Raw genomic sequence first — 21,279 nt, 5'->3', positions numbered from 1 at the left:
CCATAATATTTTATTTTAAGATAAAATGTCTATGTTTTAGAGCATTGATTGTTTGTTAACTAATGATTTCTATCAATATGAGACATTTTGCCTCTAAATAAAATATTGAGAGTCAAAATACTAAAAAAAGAATAGATACCAAAATAATTTTTTAATTAAATGTTAAGAATATTTTTTTATCAATATCTCTATATAAAATATAATTATTATCTTAATAATAATATTCATGTATAATTTAAAAATAACTCATTAAATATATTTGATTGATCGAGAATAATTATATTATACTTTTCTATATCATGTTTAATAATACAACTTGTAATTATATGATTACATAAACTAATATTAAGGGTAAATTACATCGTTCCTAACTTTACTTTACATTCTCTCCTTTTTTACTTACCGAACTTTTAATTTTTCTAATTTACTCACTGAACTTTACAAATTGAATCATTTTTGCTCACTTCCCATTTTCTCTCTAATATGGAATTTCTTATTATTATTATTTAATATAAAATAATTAAAAAATAAAATAAAAACAGAAGGTGGTCGGATGCCACTGTCGGCCACCGCTACCACCATCTATGGCGGTTGACGGTGGTTGAATTGAAAATTAAGTGGTAGTTAGCGGAGAGAAAATGGAGAAGAGAAGAAAAAAAGGGTAAATTACACCATGAGTCATTAAAATTTACTTTATCTCATATTTTACTCACCAAAACGACGTTGTTTTGAGTATATTTGAGTTTTTCAAAACAGTGTCATTTTGATTCCTGTGCCACGTCATAACATCGTTAAAAAGTTAATGGAAGAGTGAGCAAAATGATTCAATCTGTTGAGTTCAGTGAGCAAATTAGAAAAATTGAAAGTTTGTTGAGTAAAATAGGAGAGAAAGTAAAGTTGAGTGAAGAACCGTGTAATTTACCCTAAAATTAATTGAGTGTTTTTTACAAACGACAAAACTTAAAATTAAAAAGTAAAACCTCTAGGGAATGAAACAACTCTCACATCTGCAACAAACAATGGAAAAACCTCAGGAGGAGGGACATTATAAACAAGTTCTTCATTAAGAGTACAACCCAATTTAGAGAGAACATCAGCGCAGAGGTTACCTTCACGATAGGTGTGTTGGAATTTAATAATACAATTACGATCTTTCAAGTTTCAAATGTCTTTGATGATAGATCCCAAAGGATGTATAGTCATGTCGCCATCCACAATAAGCTGGAGAACCGCTTGGGCATCAACTTCACACACAATGGTGTTATAGTCGTAGTACCAAGCAAGAGATAATCCGGTACGGATGGCAAAGAGTTCCGCCGCCACGCTAGTGCAAACACCTAAGTGATCTACAAATCCCAAAATCCACTTCTCACCTTCATTTCTTAAGAGATCGATAGGCCCTGCAATGCCTGGATTCCATAGACAAGCCCTATCAATGTTCATCTTTAGGAAGCCGTTGGGTAGAGGGTTCCACCAAATCAGGAAAGAAGATTTTGAACTCCTCGCGATATTAATGTTGGCCCTTAAGAATTTATTTGTGGACGAAACAATATGATTCCAAAGCTTGATTTCATCATTTGCGTAGTCGGCTGCATCGAAAACCCTTTTGCAACGCTTAGTCCAGAGCTTCCAGATTATACAAGTGAGGCGAGTAACCAAGAGCTGGGAGTTTTTCAAAAAGTCTAGGTTCACATACATCCAACTTTTTATATCATAGGAAAAGAACATATCTCACCTAGACCCATCCAAGCACCAGTTCCAGACGTTTTGAGCTACAAAACAATCTCTCAAAATATGGCTCAGGGTTTTGATAGGGTACCCACAAAGCCCTCTGAGCATTAGTTAGCAACTTGTTTCTCCAAACTAACCAAATAAAGAACTTCCATTTAGGGATGACGGGCAAGCACCAAAACCATTGAAAGTTAGTCGAGGAGGCATCCATATCATTGTCCAAAAGAGCGATATAAGCTGAACAAGTGTTGTATCTTCTATTTGAAGTATGCTTCCAAACATAAGTGTCGAGCATGACTGGGAGTTTAATGAGAGGGTAGCATAATATTTGGATCATAACTTCCCTAGGGAGCATGGCGAAAATCTTGTTTTAATCCCAATGGGAATCCCTCGAGATGAGCTCACAAACTCTGGTTTGATAGTCTACAAGAATAGGCGCAACATCTTGGTTATGTGAAAGAGGCTCACCCAACCAATTGTCATTTCAGAATAAGGTTTCTTCCTTGTTTCCTATTCTATGGATCATTCTCGTTGCCAGACCTTTCAGACCAAAAACCAAACTCTTCCAGTTATAGGACCACAAGGTTGTCTTGAGAGGTGGATCAGATAAATATGCTATAAGATCCCTATTAATACCATATAAAACTTTAGGAGCTCTCTATAACACCCTAAACTCGATTGGACCTAAAATGTCACACTAGGCTACCGAGGTAACTCATGATTTTCAAAACATGTTCATTTTTATTTTAAACACATTGAATGATATCATAAATAAAACATAAATAATTGATATAAAATATTTTACAAAACCGGAGCTCTGTGACACATAATTTAAAACTAAAATAACACAGACTGAGTTTAATAAACTAAATACATGGGTAAGGTTCTATGAATACACATGCCCACTAAAGCTACAGTACAGTACTCTGTCGGAGATGTTGGAAGTCCTGCTACGACGGTGCTCCACGAACGGCTCAAGCTACTGACCTACCAATGGAAAACATCCGAAGGGCTGAGCTTACAAAGCCCAACAATATAATCGCTAATCTAGAGCATCATAAGAGTTTCATAAACGTAAGCATGCTGAAGACATGGTACTAAGCAGTAGGTACATGCATGACCTAGATCAAGTGCTACCTACTTAAGGCATTATTGCTCTATCACTAAAGTAGAGGTTTCATGATTCCCTTAATCCTATGCTAAGGGCCTTGCCATGAGTACTCCTCTAAAGAGTCTCTAACTCTAATAATTGTACTGATACACATTATCTAAATGCAACCCGAACATATTGTGCATTATCTGAATGCAAACCTGACTATTATCTAGTCTTACATAGCCATCAGACACTAGTTATTAAGGGAACCCGATGTCACACAGCATCAGTGCAATTCCCACTAAACATACTGAATAATCTTACAGTCTTCACATAGCCATCAGATAAATCATTGAGGGGAACCCGATGTCACATAGCATCGGTACAATTCCCGTCTAATTGAAGCATTGACTCGATCTCACATATCCTTCACGCCAAGTTTTATCATATCTGGTATACCGGACTGATGAGACTATACATGCATGACTTAAATAAACAGACATGATGTAGATCTGGTGGTGTGGTCGGAGGAATTTTACGTGCATCTCGGAACAACACCCCAACCTACCTTGAATACGGAATAACCTAGGGGGTAAAAATAAGAATTTACGTGCATCAGAAACTTACTTGACTGTACTAAACTAACATAACTACCCATGCATATCTAAGGCTCATATGCCACATAACAATGACATCGCTAACCCACTTTTCGTGAGTGTTCGGGCCTCGCACCCTAGTTAGCCCCTAAAGTGCCTCACTCACTGACAATGCCCCACTAGGGAAACTAAGGTAACTTGGGTATACCTTAACCTAGTTGGACTCACTAAAGTGAAGTAATCATCTCACTAGCTGCTATTTTGTTCATTCTTTTATCTAGAACGTTATGTGAAGGCTTATTTATTAACTGTGGAACTGGCTAGCCCGATATTTGGCTCGGGTTAATTTATGAGTAGCAGTACTCTATTCGACTTTATCGTACTTCCCTTCAGAACCTCATGAACTAAAAAGTACGGCTTACTCTTCCTGGGTTCATTGGCATTCTCGAAGCTCATGCTTTTCGCTACCACTGAATCTAAAACATTCATCGTATCGCTTATCAGATATCTCATGTAATGATCATCGGTCCCAATTATCCGTATACATCATCGATTGAAGATACTTCGACATATTACGCATAACATGGTTACACCAGATGTAACCTACTCCTACGAGTATTTCTATGTATGCTTGGTCATTTATGTCCCTCATGGACTGAGTCTTACTATTACAGATCATCCTTAACTCTTATAGGCCTTAAACGGGTAAAATCTAATCATTCAAAATAAGTAGTATCGATAACCTACTTATAGTATCAATACCCTTATGAGTATCGGTACCAAAAATGCATTCTGTTGTGAAAAAGGGGCCTCGGTATCGTTACTCACCTTGGCAGTATCGATACTCCCTTATGAAATCCTTAATTTTAGCCCCAGTTCATCCAATATCGAACAATATCGATACTCAAACCCAGAAATGGTTTATTTGGGCTCGAAAAACACTCAAAAATCATTCCAAATAACTTGATTTGGTTTTTAAACTTATTCTGAAGCTTTAGTAAGTTGTTTACAGTCTTAAGGTATCGTAAAAACACATTATTAACACATAAAACGTTATTTGCTTGAGAAATCAAAGATAAACCCTATAATGCTTAAATCACCAAATCTTAGCAAAATCTCTAATTTTATGAAAGCTTAATACTCCAAATGATTAGAAATACACTACCTTGATGATTGAATCCCGAAATAGATATCCTTTAGCTAGCAATCATACTCCTCAAGGCTTGGATATTAAAACCTCTCTTTTTTCTTACAAAAATAAAAATACAAATCTTGAATCTTCTAAACAATGTTGTTGGGGGTAAATAGGATGAAGATGAAGCATGAAAGATGTAAGAAACAATTCAAAGGACTCACCATTGGCTTAAGGAGCTTGAGGAGGAAAAATAAAGAAATGGAAAATGAAAGGAAGAAAGGAAATGAGAGATATAAAAGCTCTCATCCTCTAAAATGGGGTAATTACGCTTTTAGTCATTTATTATCTTCCTACAATTCAAAAACCCCTTTTTATGGCTAATTGGGCCCAAGTCCAAACCCAATTAAGCCCAATGACTTTACATATGAATTTCATGAGGTTTACTTATCTATCTAGTAAACCTGAAATTACTAGCCCGAACTTCGGGGTGTTACACTCTCACCTAGAGATTATTAGGTTGTTTGAGAAAACGTTAAACCGTTTTTGGAGAAGTACAACGTTGTGTTTAACCATTGATCGAAGACCCAAACCACCACATCATTTGGGTTGGGTTTACAAATGTCATCCCAAATAACTAAGTGTACGGCGCGTCGCTCGGAGTTACTATTCCATAAAAACTGGATTGTGTAATAATGATGATACAATTGTTTAATTATACTCAAATCCAATTATACACTCTCTTTCCAAACATATCGTTATATTTTCATAAAGCGATTCATGGATCATGCGGATTGGATTTGTTTAATAAGAGAAAGCTAATTGTATTGATATTATCCTTTAATCGACATAAAACACATTATCATGTTAATATAATAGTTAATTGTTGTGATATAACAGTGTATGATGCCTATTGAAATATCATGTGTGAATGATGATGTAATAGGGAGGCATAATTAAATTTTTAACCAAATATAAAGGTATAATCAATTTCTATAAAAAAAATCTTAAGGTTTATTTCAGTATTACCTAATTCGCGGTTTGTTTTGATTCGTGAAACGAGTATAAAATCACAATTCGTTAATTTTATCATTTTCGGTTGGTTAGGGGTATACTTATTTGAAGACATATATATAATGAGACTCAAAATGGTAAGAGATATTAGTCTTTGTCAACTATGTGGAACCTAATTAGTAATTAAAATCAATTAATATTTTAATTTTTATAAAAGGTGACTAAATTTATAATAAACCAGAAAGTGTACTAATGAAAAATACATATATTAAGACAACAACTTTATTTTTATGGTATAGTAATGGTCACTGAACAGTTTTAAAGCTTTTATTTAGGTCCCCTAACTTTTAAAACTTGCTAATACAGTCTCCCAACATTTAGTTCGTTTATAATATAGTCCCCCAACATTTAATCCGTTTGCAATATGGTCCCTGACATTACCGACCTTTTGACGCCGTTACACCGCCGTTAGTACGTTTGCAATATGATCACTGAACTTTTCAGGTGCTTGCATTTAGGTCCCTCAACTTTTAAAACTTGCAACACAGTCCTCAATTTCATTCTAAATTCCATATTCCTTTTCGATCTCGAATTTCCTTTTTCAATTCTCTCTTCTCATTTCCAGCGTAACTTTTTAGTCGGTGATGTATGAGAAATTCTAATCTAACTTTGAATTATGTGGAGGTGTTGACTTGAATAAGGGTCCATTGAGAGAAGACCCGACCAAGGGACTATCGGGACCATCACGATTCAAGGTGTAATGTTAGATATAGGTCATCTCAGGTGAAGCATAGATGTTCAATGAAATGTTTGTGAGAAAAAAATGGGGTTAGAAATGCAGAGTTCAAATACTACTAAGATGAACTAAGTATCATTGTTGAAAGTCACCAACAAAGTTGGAATTATTTTGTATAAATGACATATAATAATTTATTCGTTTAATCCTTGTGGTTAAAGATTTTCCAACAGATGATCAAATATAATGAAATCTCAAACAACGCATTCACCTTTCAGTCTCTTTCGCTCACATGCACTCTCGTTTGTTTTTGTTCTTCAATTTTCTGCCATGTAAAATTGTAAACCCAAACAGTGCTATGTCTTTCAGCTTTTTATTTACAAAGAAAAAATAGAGGAAGAATTGTTGAAACACAACATCGATTACGTTTATTTCTTAGCCTCTCCCCTCACTTGCAAGAAGGTATTTATTTTCTCTTTTGGGCTATCTGGAAGTAAGTTTTTCCTCTTTCGTACTTTCCTATTTTCAGCTCACATTGTGTGTTTTTTGTTGAAATTTTTATGTTTCTGGAACTGCATGTCAATGATCTAGATATTCAGTGTTAGTTTTGAACTAAAACCATCTAATTTTCTTTTTTTCTTCTTAATCAAAACTTTTAGTACTCCTTATGAAAGATATACAATCCATCAGAATAGAAGTGAAATAGGGTGCTAAAATTTTTTGATCTTCTTGTTTGATTTTTCTTTAAATAAGGGAATTGGTTGTGAGTATCGACATAGTGAAATCGCCATACTCAATCCGAGAGACTGCTGGTACTAGTTTACTGGAATTGTATTGATCCGACCTGTGGTTTTCGGCGACCAGTGAGCTCGTATTCTTTTTAATAAGTTCATATTGATTATAGACTGATATATCGTGAACGAATTGGATTTTTTAACATGTTTTTGAAATTTTACAGTTGAATTATATTGAATTATAGCTTTAAAAGACAATTATGCATGCACGCAACTCGAAAGACATCATGACAGGGTAATATATTTAGAGCAGCTACTTGACCCTATCATGGTGCCTTTCGAGTTGCAAAAGAGACTGAGAGGTGAATGTGCTGTTTGAGATTTCATTATATTTGATCATCTGTTGGAAAATCTTTAACCACAAGGATTAAACGAAGAAATTATTAAATGTCATTTATACAAAAATAATTCCAGCTTTGGTGGTGACTTTCAACAATGATACTTAGTTCATCTTAGTAGTATTTGTCAACTCTTCATTTCTAACCCCATTTTTTTCTGACAAGCATTTCATCGAACATCCATGTTTCACTTGAGATGACCTGTATCTAACTGTAACACCCCCAACCCGTTTTCGATCCGGATACGAGTCTGAAGTGTCACATTGACTTTTCAAACATTTATTCGTATAAAATAGTAAGTAATTTAAAAACTTTGATAACATTTAACTTATTCAAAACGTTTACAAAATATATATCAGAGTTCATACAATTTATATCTTTAGACTACATGCCAACTTCACTCTATATACAGTACATATATTTTCTGATATGACATTTGGTAAGGAGAACTGACCTGTCTTGCTCCGCATTACTCTTTACTCTTCTTGAAACCTACGTGTGAAACAATCACACGCTAAGTCGAAGACTTAGTGAGGCATAAAGAAAACACATCTAATGGAATTCATACCCACTAATCATGCATGACTGCTTTATGCTATCAAATTATACAACTCATTTACATATACATCAACATATATTCATGCATATTATGTAACATATACCATTACCCCTATCACAGATATATCATATCATGCACACATCATATCACAAATCATATACATATATCACATACATTGTTCTCATATCACCAATATCCATACCTGTAAGCATATTACTTTAACATTCATGAATTTGTATTAATGAGTTTATTGGCCCATGATATCATATTGAGAACCTAAGGTATCTGAGTATTGTGAGGTTGTGCACTATGCTGTCACCACAGCTCGTATAAATGCACCAAAGTGCCGCGTAGAATTGCACCGTAGTGCCATATAATGATGTCCATAAGGACCACATAGAATTTCTTAAGAATCATATACATATGCTAGGGATCATATATGTGTCTCACCAGACTTCACACATGTTCCAAAGAATATATATATATCCCGAAGGACCGCGTAGAATATTGTCCCGAAGGACCGCGTAGACCCTCTACTCTTGGCATGCCAACTATACCCCTAGCTCTCAAGACACATAACATGGGCATTTTCTTTTATACTTATCATTTCACATAACACATAGTTCAATTACTCATAGAACATTTTCATATGAGTCACTTTTACATGTCACATAGCTTATATACTTTCTCACGTAGTTACATAGATCCATATCATATAACATATATCACAAAGTGCACATAATCACACATCTCATATCATATAGCTTAGATCATTTCTCAGATATTCATATAAACATACATATCATATCTTGTTCACATATGATCATATATGCTTCATATAACACATAGAACACTTTCTCCTAGCTTATATCAATTTTCAGAGTCATTTCATATTACATGATGACATATATCATATAGATAGATAATAACGGATATCATATTATCTACCTTATGCTCTATTTCTTTGTATTCCCTTTTTCATATCAGCATACATTTAAATATTCTTATATGTCCTGTCAATATCCTATAAACTTACTCATATTCTCATATATCATATTTTAATATAATTTGTATAGTAATACTCTATAATTGTATCATATAATGATTTTACCCAAGTACTCCTTTATAAAGTTTATATTACATGCTCAATTAGTCTTATGTTATCTTATAAATAATTTCCCTTTATTTTATATCATTTTCCTTTTCCACTCACATAAACCATCTATTTATTTAGTTCCATTTCTCATGACTTCTCCAATACTCTTTAATAAAACTTTGTAGCTCTTCACTATAATACATAAACCATAGTTTCCTTTAATTTATCAATCTTCCCTATATTACTTATGTATCCTTATTTATGCTCTCGAATTCATACTATTCTCTTAGAGTCTCCTAACATTTCTCGTATAATCACTTATACCATATCATATAACCTATACTTGATTATCTTATTCTCTCATGTTCATTTCATTTCTTATGACTCTATCATATAACTTATTCCATGTTCTTCCATTATTACATAATAAAGTCTTACATGAATCATATAGCATATACAAATCATATCATTATCTTTAGTCATGCATACATACAATCAATGTAATACATATAATCACATATAGTTATAACCAACACATAATCATGTCTATGACTTCATGCATATTACTCTAGAAAATAGACTCATCGCAAGTCTTATTTCCATTAAACACTACATGTCACTAGTATGCACTCACCTTGGCCTCACTAGTCAAGTTCAATCTCTTATCTTTCCCTTGATCGATCTTACTTGCCAAATGTTCCGGAATTGCTTTACGCGCAGAATCTACATAAATGTATATTTGAGGCAATCATTAGATACCTACACCTTGTAATTGGATACTAGCAACTTAAACGAACTTATTAAACCAATATTCCCATTTTCCTTTAGGGGGAATCGGTTCCCTACTAAGGGGGTATCGATTCCCTCATGACATTCTGGAAATTTTGTTCGTTTGAAGGGGTATCGGTTCCCCTTGAATGGGTACCGATTCCCCTTGCCCAGAAATCATATTTTCAACCCGAAAATTACTTTATTTCCTCTCAAACACTTCATATATCACCCCCTTTTCATTCCTAACTCTAGTACACATACTTAAACCAATCTATATTCATTTATTTCATCTTAAACCTCAAAATCCTATCTTCCATATGAGATTCAAAAATCATACCAAATTTTCAATGTGTTCTAATTCCAATTCTAACACTTCATACTTCTTAATTAGATTGATGACAAGTCAAATTCATCCTTAGAATTTCAAAAACCTTTCTATATCAAAAGTTCATTTCTAATCTTTTAATAGAAATTCCTTTCTAATTCTCTCTTCTTGATGTTTTAAGTTTATACAAGCTTTCCTTAAGCTTATATAACCCCCAAAGATTCAAAACCAACTTATAAATTCCAGAAATTAACAGTTAAAAATCAAACTTACCTTTAAGCTGGAGCTATGAGAAGATGAAGAGAGTAAGAAGAAGGCTTCCAGAAATCTCCCAAAACCCACGTGTACAACTCTTATTTAAAGGAAACACAAAATATCCTTTAAGCTGAAAAGACTAAATTGCCCCTTTAATTATCCATCTATGCTATTTAATCCATCATCAAAATTCTTTACTTAAATCCCAAAACTTTTAACTTATTTCAAAATTGAGCACAAAGTTTCCAAAATTTACATTTTAGTCACTGACCCGGCTTTTGGGATGTTACACTAACATTACACCTTGAATCGTTGATGGTCCCGATAGTCCCTTGGTCGGGTCTTATCTCAATGGACCCTTATTCAAGTCAACACCTCCACATAATTCAAAGTTAGATTAGAATTTCCCATGCATCCCGACTGAAAAGTTACGCTAGAAATGAGAAGAGAAAAATGAAAAAGGAAATTTGAGATCGAAAAGGAATTTAGCGTTTAGAATGAAATTAAAGACTATATTGTAAGTTTTAACAGTTGGGGGACCTAAATGCAAGGGCATTAAAAGTTCAGTGACCATATTGCAAACGTACTAACGATAGTGTAATGACGTCTAACGGCCAGTTACGTTGGATACCATATTGCAAACGGACTAAATGTTGAGAGACTATATTACAAACGGACTAAATGTTGGGGGATTGTATCGCAAGTTTTAAAAGTTGGGAGACCTAAATGAAAGCTTTAGAAAAATTCAATTACCATTACTATACTTTACCCTATTTTTTATTGGATTTCTTGTGTTCTTATCTTCTTTACTTTTCTCTTTCTTTTCACAAGTTTTATTTCTCTCTCTCCCCCTTCACAAGCTTTCAGTCTTCTGGACGTCTGATCTTCCCCCTATCTTCCACCCTTGATGATTAAAATACATATCAAAAGAGAACCTTTGATTCCACCGTCGACGATCTGCATCATCGACCCTTACACCGATTACCTTTCTTTCCACCCTTTCTATCTTTGTTTTTTCTATGATGGCTGATGGGTTTTTGGTTCGCCAATTTCATCGTTGTGAAACGTATTCCTTAACGATTTGGCACGGGGACAAATCCTAAATTGGAACAAACGAATCCAAACGATATTCGTGGGGGTGGGGAGCGAATTAGGTAACACTGGTTTATTTAATCTTTAAGAACAAATTAAGAATTTAATACATTATTGAAATTTTAAAATATAAAAATATTAAAAAAATTAAAATATTAAAAATATATATAAACTTATAAATTATTAAAAATAAATGTTAAAAAATATTTATAAAATAATTTTAAAAAAGTCGAACACTTGAATCAGAGAAATCTTCGACTATATTGTCAACCTAAATTGCTATTATTCATTAAATGAACTCTAAAATAGATGTCATACATCACTAATTTTGTGAAGTAAAATTTTAGAGGATAAATTTTTTATATGATCACTAAACATGTGCGACAAACTTTGATATAGACATCCAAAACAATCTTGACAACGGTAAGAAATTACAAAGTTTCAGCATCATCATTTGATCACAATACAAATGAATTTGTCCATAAAACTGTATGATTATTGTTTGTGTGCTTATTTATGAAAAACTCAAGGTCCACCTTTAACATCTGAAAATGCTACGGACTCATCTGATGATACCGCATATCCTTATGATTGATCAACCTGGAATCGATATGCTAAGACTCATTTGATGAGGCTGCATCATCCTTATGCTTGATCATTCCAGAATCGACGAGAATCGGAATCTCTGCAGCAAGCCATGGAGCAAGACCCAAACAAAGTGCATGTGCTATACCAAACCTAGGACTGACAACCAGATCAGAGAAGATACAAACATTGAGTAACAATTCCAAAAGAAAGTGTGTGAAAGAGCAGAGTGATAGAACTATTGAATAACCGACATCAATAGAGACCGCTGTTTGCGAAATTCATCCACAAGTGGCGACAGAGTTGGATAAAGCAGTGCCTATCCCTTCTGCCCCATGGTTAGCTCAAAGTTGGCCTCTATATCTTCCTTAAACCGTACATATTAGACTCTGTCGCCAACAGCTAAAATTTGGTACTACCTATTAGAGTGTCGCTAAGAACTAACATTTGTTAAGATCATTTGCCTGAATTGGACAAACTGATCGTGTTCATGAAAGGACAATAATTTACTTAACCATGAAAATGAACATATGGAAATAGCTCAAGGATGATTTGTGTATGTAAAACCAAAATTTTCCAATAAAATAATATGAACACAGACAATGTCATGTAAACTTCCTTGATCAAAGGCTTCATTTTAGATATCGGATTCCATTGACACCGACGTAATTCATGTTACTTCTATTCTAGATTTGGAATTCCATGTCCTACCTAACCTAACTTATATTGCTCCAACTCTTTATTTTTGTTTGGAGATTTGTGTCAAACTCATAATTGAGCATAGGTATGGGAATCACATGATCCACAAAGTACACTCGTGTAAAACTTTGGGGGGAGGGGGAATCAAAAATCAATGTGACTCACACACCAGAGCCTGAGTAAATAGAACCTAACATTTAGATTCATAATTGTAGACTTCAAGCACATGAACTTGCGGTTTGTCTCACTCGAGGTACAACTAAATTCCAAAAAAGATGAGTGAGAGAGTTAGAAACGTAGAGAGAGAGAATTTGAAAGGCAAGGTTTCTTCCGAGAAAGTATGGTCGGCGTTTGTTGATAATCTAAGTAAAAGAGTGTCTCGTCGAGAATTAAGGGAGTTGTTCTCAAAGCAGGGTCCGGTTGTTAGAGTGTTTATTCCTAGAGAAACTAGGAATCCAAAATACTAATTTTCCACTTTCGCTTTTGTTCATTTTGATAATGAGGAAAGTCTTAGAAGAGCTATCTATAATCTGAATGGCTCTATGGTTGATGGCTGGAGAATCAAAGTTGGTGCTGCAAGGTTTAAAGAAGCTCGGGCGAGGCCAGGAGGGCAGATCAGTTCGTTGGTGATGACTTCAAATATGATCTCTGCTGATCCATCAGGGTCAAATCAGAAAGTTGTTTTTAACTGGAGTGTCAGGGATGAAAGATCTTACAAGGATGCCTTATTGTCTAAAAGACTGAAGAATTATGTATCGGACCAGAAGGAAAAAGCAAATGAAGGTTTCAATAGGAGGAAAGGGTTGAAAAATTCTTGGGAAATGTACATTCCCTTAGAGAGTTCCAGCTGGGTGAAGAGGTCTTTAACGGGGATCATTAAACATTCTTTTGAGTTAGAATCAGTCCAGAAGGCTCTACTGCTTGCAGGTTTTGAAGTCCAGATTGCCAGCTGGGGTTATGTCTGGAACTCTTGTGTTCTGACTTTCAAGTCGAATGAAGAGATGGTGGAGGCATGGATGATGAAAAAAGATGACTTATATTTTTGGTTTGATAGATTGGAACCCTTACTGAATAAGGATGGTATTCCAATGGCTCTGTCTAGTAGAGCTATTCGGGGTTCCTTTTTCGTGTTGGCAAATATCCTTCTTGGAATGTTTAGCAAGGAATTGGGGTTTGGTGGAAGACGTCCATGAAGATTCAAAAAAATAGAGCAGATCTCTCGAGTGTGAAGATTCTGATTAGGGTGGCCAGCCCTTTCGATGTCCCAGAGGTGATATCTATTGATTCTTATGGAAGATCTTTTAAAGTTAAGATTAAGCTGGGTTCGGTGCTTGATTACTCCTCAGTGTTTCCTTGAAAGTCGCCGGCAGGAAGTTCCGATGTAAGTCCAATTGGTGATAAGTTCTCTGAACAGGATGAAGACAAGTGTATGTCAGGTAGTAAGGAAGTTGGGTCTTTGGTGGGCACGTGGCTTCAGTAAACACAAGATAGTGGGCGGAATGAAGGTGGTGGGGAATATTCTGGGGAAAAGTACTTCATGAAACGCAACATGAATGGGTTGTCAGGAAAGTTGGAATCTGATTTAAATAATAACAGGGAGTATGCGGGTCTTGGGCTGCGAGAGGTAGTGACTCACACTTCTTCAGCCCAAACTGTTTCTAATTGGGAATCCAGTTCCCCTGTTTCTACTTCTAGTCCTGGGCCTGCTGTTAAAATTATGTGGGATGGGCTAGATAACTCTAATAAGTTTCGGACTTCTTTAGAGTCTTATGAGGAGGAAAGAGGCTTACTAGATGAAAAGGAAATTGACGGCGCCCAGGAAGTTGATGGTTATGGAATAGGTAAGGAGGTTAATGGTAAGTTGATACAGGAGGAGAGTGGAAACTGCAAGGAGAGTCTTAATCGCTGGAAACTGAGTTTTCCGGTTTCAGCTGGTTTATCATTTAATTGTATTGGTGGAAAGAGGAGCAGTGGTCGTTATTCAAGAGTATACAGAAGATCAAGAGGTAGAAGAATTTGGCTAAGATCAAGGAAGAAGGATTCTAAGAGTTGCTGTCATGTTATTCTGAATAAAGATCATAATGCTTCTGAAGGTACTATTCAGCTGGTTTCTTCAGAAATCAGGGAAACTGAACAGGATGTTGATGTCTTTTGTTCTGTTAATGATCAGAATACATCGTTGGTTCCTTTATCTTGTAATAATCATTATGAGGATCGGGCATCAATCCTACTTTTTGCTTCACAGATATGTAGGAATTACAGAAGGGAAATGAGAGTATTAACCAGGGATACTGTGGACCTGGTTAATATTTATATTGTCTTTTCTCCTCAGTTTTCGAAATTGGTGGAGGAAGCCATGGCAACTTGGGAAGTCTGTCAAGTTCTAGGTATTTCTTTGAAGGAGGGGAAGAAGACTTTCATTGAAAAAATTATTAGTCTTGAGTATGGCTCGGACGTTGTTAGGGAAGGTTGATTTCTCGGGGAAGATTAAGGGGGATTATTTTGGGTTTTCTATGATGAAGCTAAAGTTATCTATTGTGACATGGAATGTCAGAGGTTTGGGTAGAAAAGAGAAGCAAAGGGCTGTGCAGAGATTAGTGTATAATCACTGCCCTCATTTTCTGTGGTTGCAGGAAACTAAATTGGAGAAATTTCAGAAATCTTTTATTAGAAGGTGTGGTTTAAACAACTTGCAAGGGTTTATTGAGCCCCTTCGGTTGGTGCTTCAGGGGGTTTACTAAGTTGCTGGAATGACAATATTTTTGAGATGGAAAATCAGTTTATTTCCAGTAGATTCATAGCTATTACTGGGAGGTTTCGTGCCAATAATTTCAGATGTAGGTTCATCAATGTCTATGGTCCTTCTGTGGAGGAGAAAGGAGGCTTCTTTGAAGAGTTAGGCATGTTCATTGGAGGCCACAATGATCCTATTTGTGTTGGAGGGGACCTAAATGTTTATCTTCATGAGGACGAGAAGATGGGTAGAGCCCAAAATAGGAATTCAGTAGAGATTTTCAGTCAATTTCTGCTCATCACAGGTTTAATTGATCTGCCATTGAGTGGGGGTCGGTTTACTTGGTGTAATAACCAAGATTCACCAACCTATGTTAGACTGGACAGATTTTTGGTTGATAGCCAGTTCTTGGCTGTATTTCCAGATTTAATTCAATCTCTACTACCCAGGTCTGTGCCTGAACATAATGCAGTAATTATTGAAAATGGTGGGGTTAATTGGGGTAAGAAACACTTTAAACTTTTTAATTATCTGATGGATGAAGTTGTATTCGAGGATGTGGTCAACTTCTCAATTCGAGAATGTAAGAAAAACCAGAGGAATGCTGGAATTTTCAGCATTCTGGAAAATACCAAAATGGCAATAAAAAATTGGGCAGGGAGGAGAGACAAGTTTCCAGGGGATATGATTTCAGATCTTGAATCGAAGATTCAAAAGCTAGAGGTGGATGTTCATCAGGGACTAATTGGTTACAGTTCTGAGATAGCACATGAGTTGAAGGTGTTAAGATCAGAATTGTGGAGGCTGTATAAGATAGAGGAGCAGATTTGGTTCCAGAACTCAAGATCGAAGTGGGTAGAAGATGGTGATAGAAACACAAGATTTTTTCACACATGTGCTTCAGTTAGGAGGAAAAGAAATGCCTTGAATGCTCTACTTGTCAATGGCAACTTTGTTCATGACCCGAATGTTATTAAATCAACAGTCAGAGATCATTTTTTCAAGGCTTTCAATGATCAGTTTACCCTTCAAGTGGAAGACATTGGGCTGGATTTTTCTAGTATTTCACTCGAACAGAGTTTGAGATTAGAGAAAGAATTCACTGAGGAGGAAATTTGGGAGTCTATTGAGTCTTATAATGGGAATAAAGCTCCTGGGCCAGACGGTCTAAATATGGGATTTTTTAAAAGATTTTGGAATATGCTTAAGGGAGATGTTATGAAGTTTTTCAATAACTTCTATTTGGGAAAAGAGTGGGAACATGGTATTAATCATACTTTTATTACTCTTATCCCTAAGGTATCTAATAGTGGTGACCTTGATGACTTTAGACCTATTAGCTTAGTTGGTGGATTATATAAGATCCTCTCCAATTGTCTTTCGAGGAGGTTGAGGAGTTGTATTTCAGAATTAACAAGTCCCACACAATTCACTTTTATACCAGGTCGTCAAATATTAGATTGCTCTTTAATTGCCAATGAAGGAATCGACTTTTTGAGGAAAAATGGACACAAAGATTGTGTTTTCAAAGCTGATTTCAAGAAAGCTTATGATTCTGTGGATTGGAATATTCTGTTTTTAGTTTGGAGAAAATGGGTTTCGATTCCAGGTGGAGAGGCTGGATCAAAAAATGTGTTTCCACAGCTTCAGTTTCTGTTATGGTTAATGGAGTCCCTACTGAGGAAATTCCTATGGCAAAGGGTCTTAGACAGGGATGTCCTTTATCCCCTTTGCTGTTTAATTTTATTGGTGAACTCCTTAATTTACTGATTTTAAAGGCTGTTTCACAGGGGTTGTTTTCTGGATTGGCTATTGGGAGGGATGAGGGGTCTTTCAATCTGTCTCACTTACAGTTTGCGGATGATCTCATTGTCTTTAGTGGTGCTTCGAAAATGCAAATTCTAAATGTGAAAAGAGTGCTTCGAGTGTTCCAAGTTATTTCGGGTTTACAGCTCAATATGAAGAAATGCAAGCTGTTTGGTGTGAATTTGAATGATGAGGAAGTGCATGAGTGGGCTAATACTATTGGTTGTTCAGTTGGAAGCTTTCCTTCTGAATATCTAGGGCTTCCTTTAGGGGCTTCTAGGAATTCTGCTGCTATTTGGAATCATGTGATCAATAATTTTTCCAAAAAATTAACAGGATGGAAGGCTGCCTCTCTTTCTTTAGCATGGAGACTGGTCTTGGTTAAGTCGGTTCTACGTTCGCTTCCTATTTATTACTTATCTCTTTTTAAGATACCAGCATCGGTTCTTAAAACCCTGAATTCAATGATGTCAAATTTTCTATGGGGAGGGGGAGTTGATAAAAGTAAGATCCTTTGGGTTAGCTAGCCGAATGTATGCAGATCAAAGATGGAGGGGGTTTGGGTATGCTGAATCTGAATTTGATGAATAGAGCACTTCTTGAAAATGGTCTTGGAGGTATGCAAACGAAAGGGGGTCTGTTTGGAGGGATTTTATTTGTTCTAAATATAATTTGGATCCTTCTTTGTTATTGTTTGACAGTAAGACTCCAAATAAAGTATCCTGGATTTGGAGATCAGTGGTTGATAACCACTTTAAAGATGACCCTATTGGCTCAAAGTTGAGAAGTATGTGTTCTATTTTAGTTGGAGATGGAAAATTTATTCGGTTCTGGTAGGACATTTGGGCTTTGGATTATCCACTTCTGCTTATTTTCCCTAGACTTTTTTCCATTTCGATCAATAAAACAGGCAAATTATTTGAGTTTGGGGAGTATAGCACTTCCGGCTGGATTTGGGATGTGCAGTTTCGTAGGAATTTAAATGACTGGGAGATAGAGCAGTGGGCTAATTTGATGGTTGTCATCTCGGCTTTTGCTTTTACTATGGATAGTTCGGATGGGATGATTTGGAAAGGGTCTGGGGATGGGGTGTTCACTGTTAAATCTGCTGTTAATCTATGCTCATCAGGTTCTTTAGGTTCGGATGAGGCCTACTTTTGGAATAATATTGTTTGGAGGGGTCAGCTGCCACCAAGAGTAAAGTCCTTTATGTGGCAGATTGTTCTAGGGAGGTTGGCTGTTAAAATAGAACTGGTGAAAAGAGGAATAACAGGAATTCAGAACCTGTTATGCCCTCTTTGCATGATGGAAGAAGAGTTTCCTTCACATTTGTTTTTCTCTTGTTTGGTGGTGTGGTCTATTTGGAATAAATTTCTCAACTTTTGGAAGATTCAAACTATTTTCCATTATAATGCTAAAAGTTTTCTCTTGGCTTGGGATGCTTTGAAGACTGATTCTCCGATTTGGTCTCTTATTCCAGGGGTTGTTATTTGGACTACTTGGAAATTGAGGAACTCAATTGTTTTTGAAGGAGGGAAGTTCGATGAGGTTGAATTCTTTTTCTTAGCAAGGTTTAGGCTTGCTTCATGGTTCCTAGCGAAGAATGAAGGGGTGTATATTCTTAAAGACTCTTATTTCAGACCCCTCCTTAGGGGACGCTTGTTCCATCCATTCTAATATGATTGTGTCTACTATTCCTTGGCATCCTCCTCCTATGAGTTTTGTGAAAATTAATATTGATGCAGCTACGACTAAGGATTGGAAGAAGAACGGTTTAGGAGGAGTTTTAAAAGATACCTCTGGATCAATATTAGGGTCTTTCAAGGAGCCTGCTGGTCTGGGACCTCCAACTTTTATGGAGTTAAAAGCTATTCAAAAGGGGCTACTATTCTATGTTGATTTTCGAGGGAGGATACAAGACTGGTTGATTATTGAAAGTGACAGCAAGATGGTAGTGGATTGGGTTAAGGGGGTTGAATTCTGTCCTGATGTTTATGCTTATTTGGTTAGAGACATTGTTCACTGGCTTAATGTGTTCGAAAGTGTGGTTAGATGGGTAAACATGACAGCTAATTTAGAGGCTGATGCCTTAGCTAAAGAAGGAATTGGTTGATTAAATGTTGATGTATATGGGTCACAAGGTTGCCTTGTGTTTACCTGCCTGTGTTTAGTGCACTTATAGGGATGTATCTTATGTATATTATTGATATGTTCAATAAAATCCTAAGGCACTATTTTTCTCATTCCGCTGATTAAGGAACTTAATCAAGGAGTTTTTTAACGATGCCTGAAATTCTTATAAAAAAAATCGCATGAACTAAAATTAAAAGCAAAAATTTTCTACTTTCTCTGTCACTAATATCCTTTCAAACTGAAATAAATCACGAGAGCAAACAATTCAATAGATTAAGTCATCGAAACCACCGATTTCGAAAAACAAAAAGAAACTCCAAAATTCAGCATACCAATTTTTTGACCAAAGTGGCTTGAAATGCACGGTCAAGCAAATCTTCCCTCCTCTATACATCTAACAGAAAAAACAAAGTAATCAGCAAACCCAACAATTAACAAAAGAGAAAATAAAAAATAAAAGGTTCACCTTCTGAGTCTTGCCATCTAGTTGGGGCAACTCGAGCTCGGGAGCAGTGGCCGGATAAGTAACGGGAATATCAAACTGGAGATCGAATTCGTATTTGAGAAGGTTATGGACGTACCAACACTTGCCGGTCCAACGAGTCCCTTCGGGGTTGGCGGCGGATATCCGGAACCAATCGTTGTCGTTGGACTTATTCATCTGCGTGTAGGCGATCAAAGCTCTATACTCCTCTTTCAGCCGCTGAGTCCATGCTGAACCGTCTCTGGGACCCGCCTTCGTCGTGAGTAGCGGGATCTGGGTCAGCGTCGACTTCGTGTTCGGGTCCCAGCCTTCCATTTTCGGGTTTCACCTCTTTTGCAAACTCTAGATAATTTCCCGGGAATCTGAAGTATAGCGGCTGCCTGCCTGTTAAAGCTTCAGCTATTATTCCGAGGGTACAAAAAGATCTGCAATTGTAGCGGATCAATGAGGGTAGAGTTGGAAATTCGATCATTTATTCTTTCGGTAGATTACAGACACGCCTCTCTATTATCAACAAGTTTATAATTGGGTCGTCTTATTTTAAAATATCACAATTGAGTTACTTTAATTGAATGTTACACAGTTACTTTAATTGAATGTTACACAGTTCATTTAATTGCAAACTTGATTTAATTTTTTCAATTTAAGTTTTATAATTAATTAATTGAGTATTTTATTATAAATTTTAAAATATGATCATCCAATTATAAATTTATTAATAAAAAAATTACTGTAATGCAATTTACCCTTATTCTTTTAAGCTTAAGGTTATAAAGAGCCTCCTGACCTTTTCTTTTATTTTCAATTGAAAATCACCCAAACATACATCTGTACGTTAAATATGTATGTAGTAATAGGTTTTATAGCCAATAAAATATGCTTTTAACTGTTAAAAGTTTTATTTAAGTTTTGATCAATTAATTATTTGATAAACTCTTTTAAGTCGTAAAGTGATATCAATTTTACTTTTTTATAAGAAAATAGATAAAAACTTTAATATGAAGTAGTTCACAATTTTATAAATTAATAATATTTTTATTAAAATATTATTAATTGTTATAAATGTTTATTTATAAAATATTTATCTTTAGGTATAAAATAAGATTTTGATGTATATTAAGTTTTATTTAATAAATTTGAAGTAAATATAAAATAATATTTGTTTAAAAGTTTTGGATTATTTAAAAATAAACGTTCGCAGTTGATATCCATACATATGTTGTGCTTAAACTTCGGCATTACGATACAAACTGATTCACCGTAAACCGATGTAGAACTTGTAAGCACGCCTCAATTACCCTAAATA

General features: G+C 35.5%; 1 protein-coding gene across 2 annotated transcripts; it reads right to left on the bottom strand.

The window, feature by feature from the left end:
- Positions 1-11,928: 11,928 nt before the first annotated feature.
- LOC120157702 (ubiquitin-fold modifier-conjugating enzyme 1) lies at positions 11,929-20,383 on the bottom strand. Of its 2 annotated transcripts, XM_039168760.1 has the most exons (4): positions 19,956-20,383; positions 19,822-19,883; positions 12,146-12,276; positions 11,929-12,084 (listed from the first exon to the last, which is right to left on the bottom strand). In XM_039168760.1, exons 1-3 carry the CDS (start codon positions 20,286-20,288, stop codon positions 12,147-12,149), a joined length of 525 nt encoding a protein of 174 aa, XP_039024691.1. In that variant the 5' UTR covers positions 20,289-20,383; the 3' UTR covers positions 11,929-12,084; position 12,146. The 2 variants fall into 2 exon arrangements, with proteins under 2 accessions (XP_039024691.1, XP_039024692.1); XM_039168761.1 differs by having other exon boundaries at positions 11,929-12,276.
- Between the last annotated feature and the right edge of the window lie 896 nt (positions 20,384-21,279).

Source organism: Hibiscus syriacus, unplaced genomic scaffold (assembly GCF_006381635.1).
Source record: "Hibiscus syriacus cultivar Baekdansim isolate YM2019G1 unplaced genomic scaffold, ASM638163v2 tig00111273_pilon, whole genome shotgun sequence".
In the NCBI taxonomy this organism is placed as follows: Eukaryota; Viridiplantae; Streptophyta; class Magnoliopsida; order Malvales; family Malvaceae; genus Hibiscus; species Hibiscus syriacus.
Note: the sequence above shows the minus strand (reverse complement) of the source record. Positions and strands in the feature narration are given on the sequence as shown.

What these genes read in the sequence shown, in the direction of transcription:
- LOC120157702 (XM_039168761.1), bottom strand. Translation starts at nt 20,288, where the DNA reads ATGGAAGGCTGGGACCCGAACACGAAGTCGACGCTGACCCAGATCCCG. An exon ending in TAGATGGCAAGACTCAGAAG is followed by an intron (nt 19,884 to 19,955) that starts GTGAACCTTTTA and finishes TTTTTCTGTTAG; the next exon opens with ATGTATAGAGGAGGGAAGAT. An exon ending in CCACTTTGGTCAAAAAATTG is followed by an intron (nt 12,277 to 19,821) that starts GTATGCTGAATT and finishes TCTGGTTGTCAG; the next exon opens with TCCTAGGTTTGGTATAGCAC.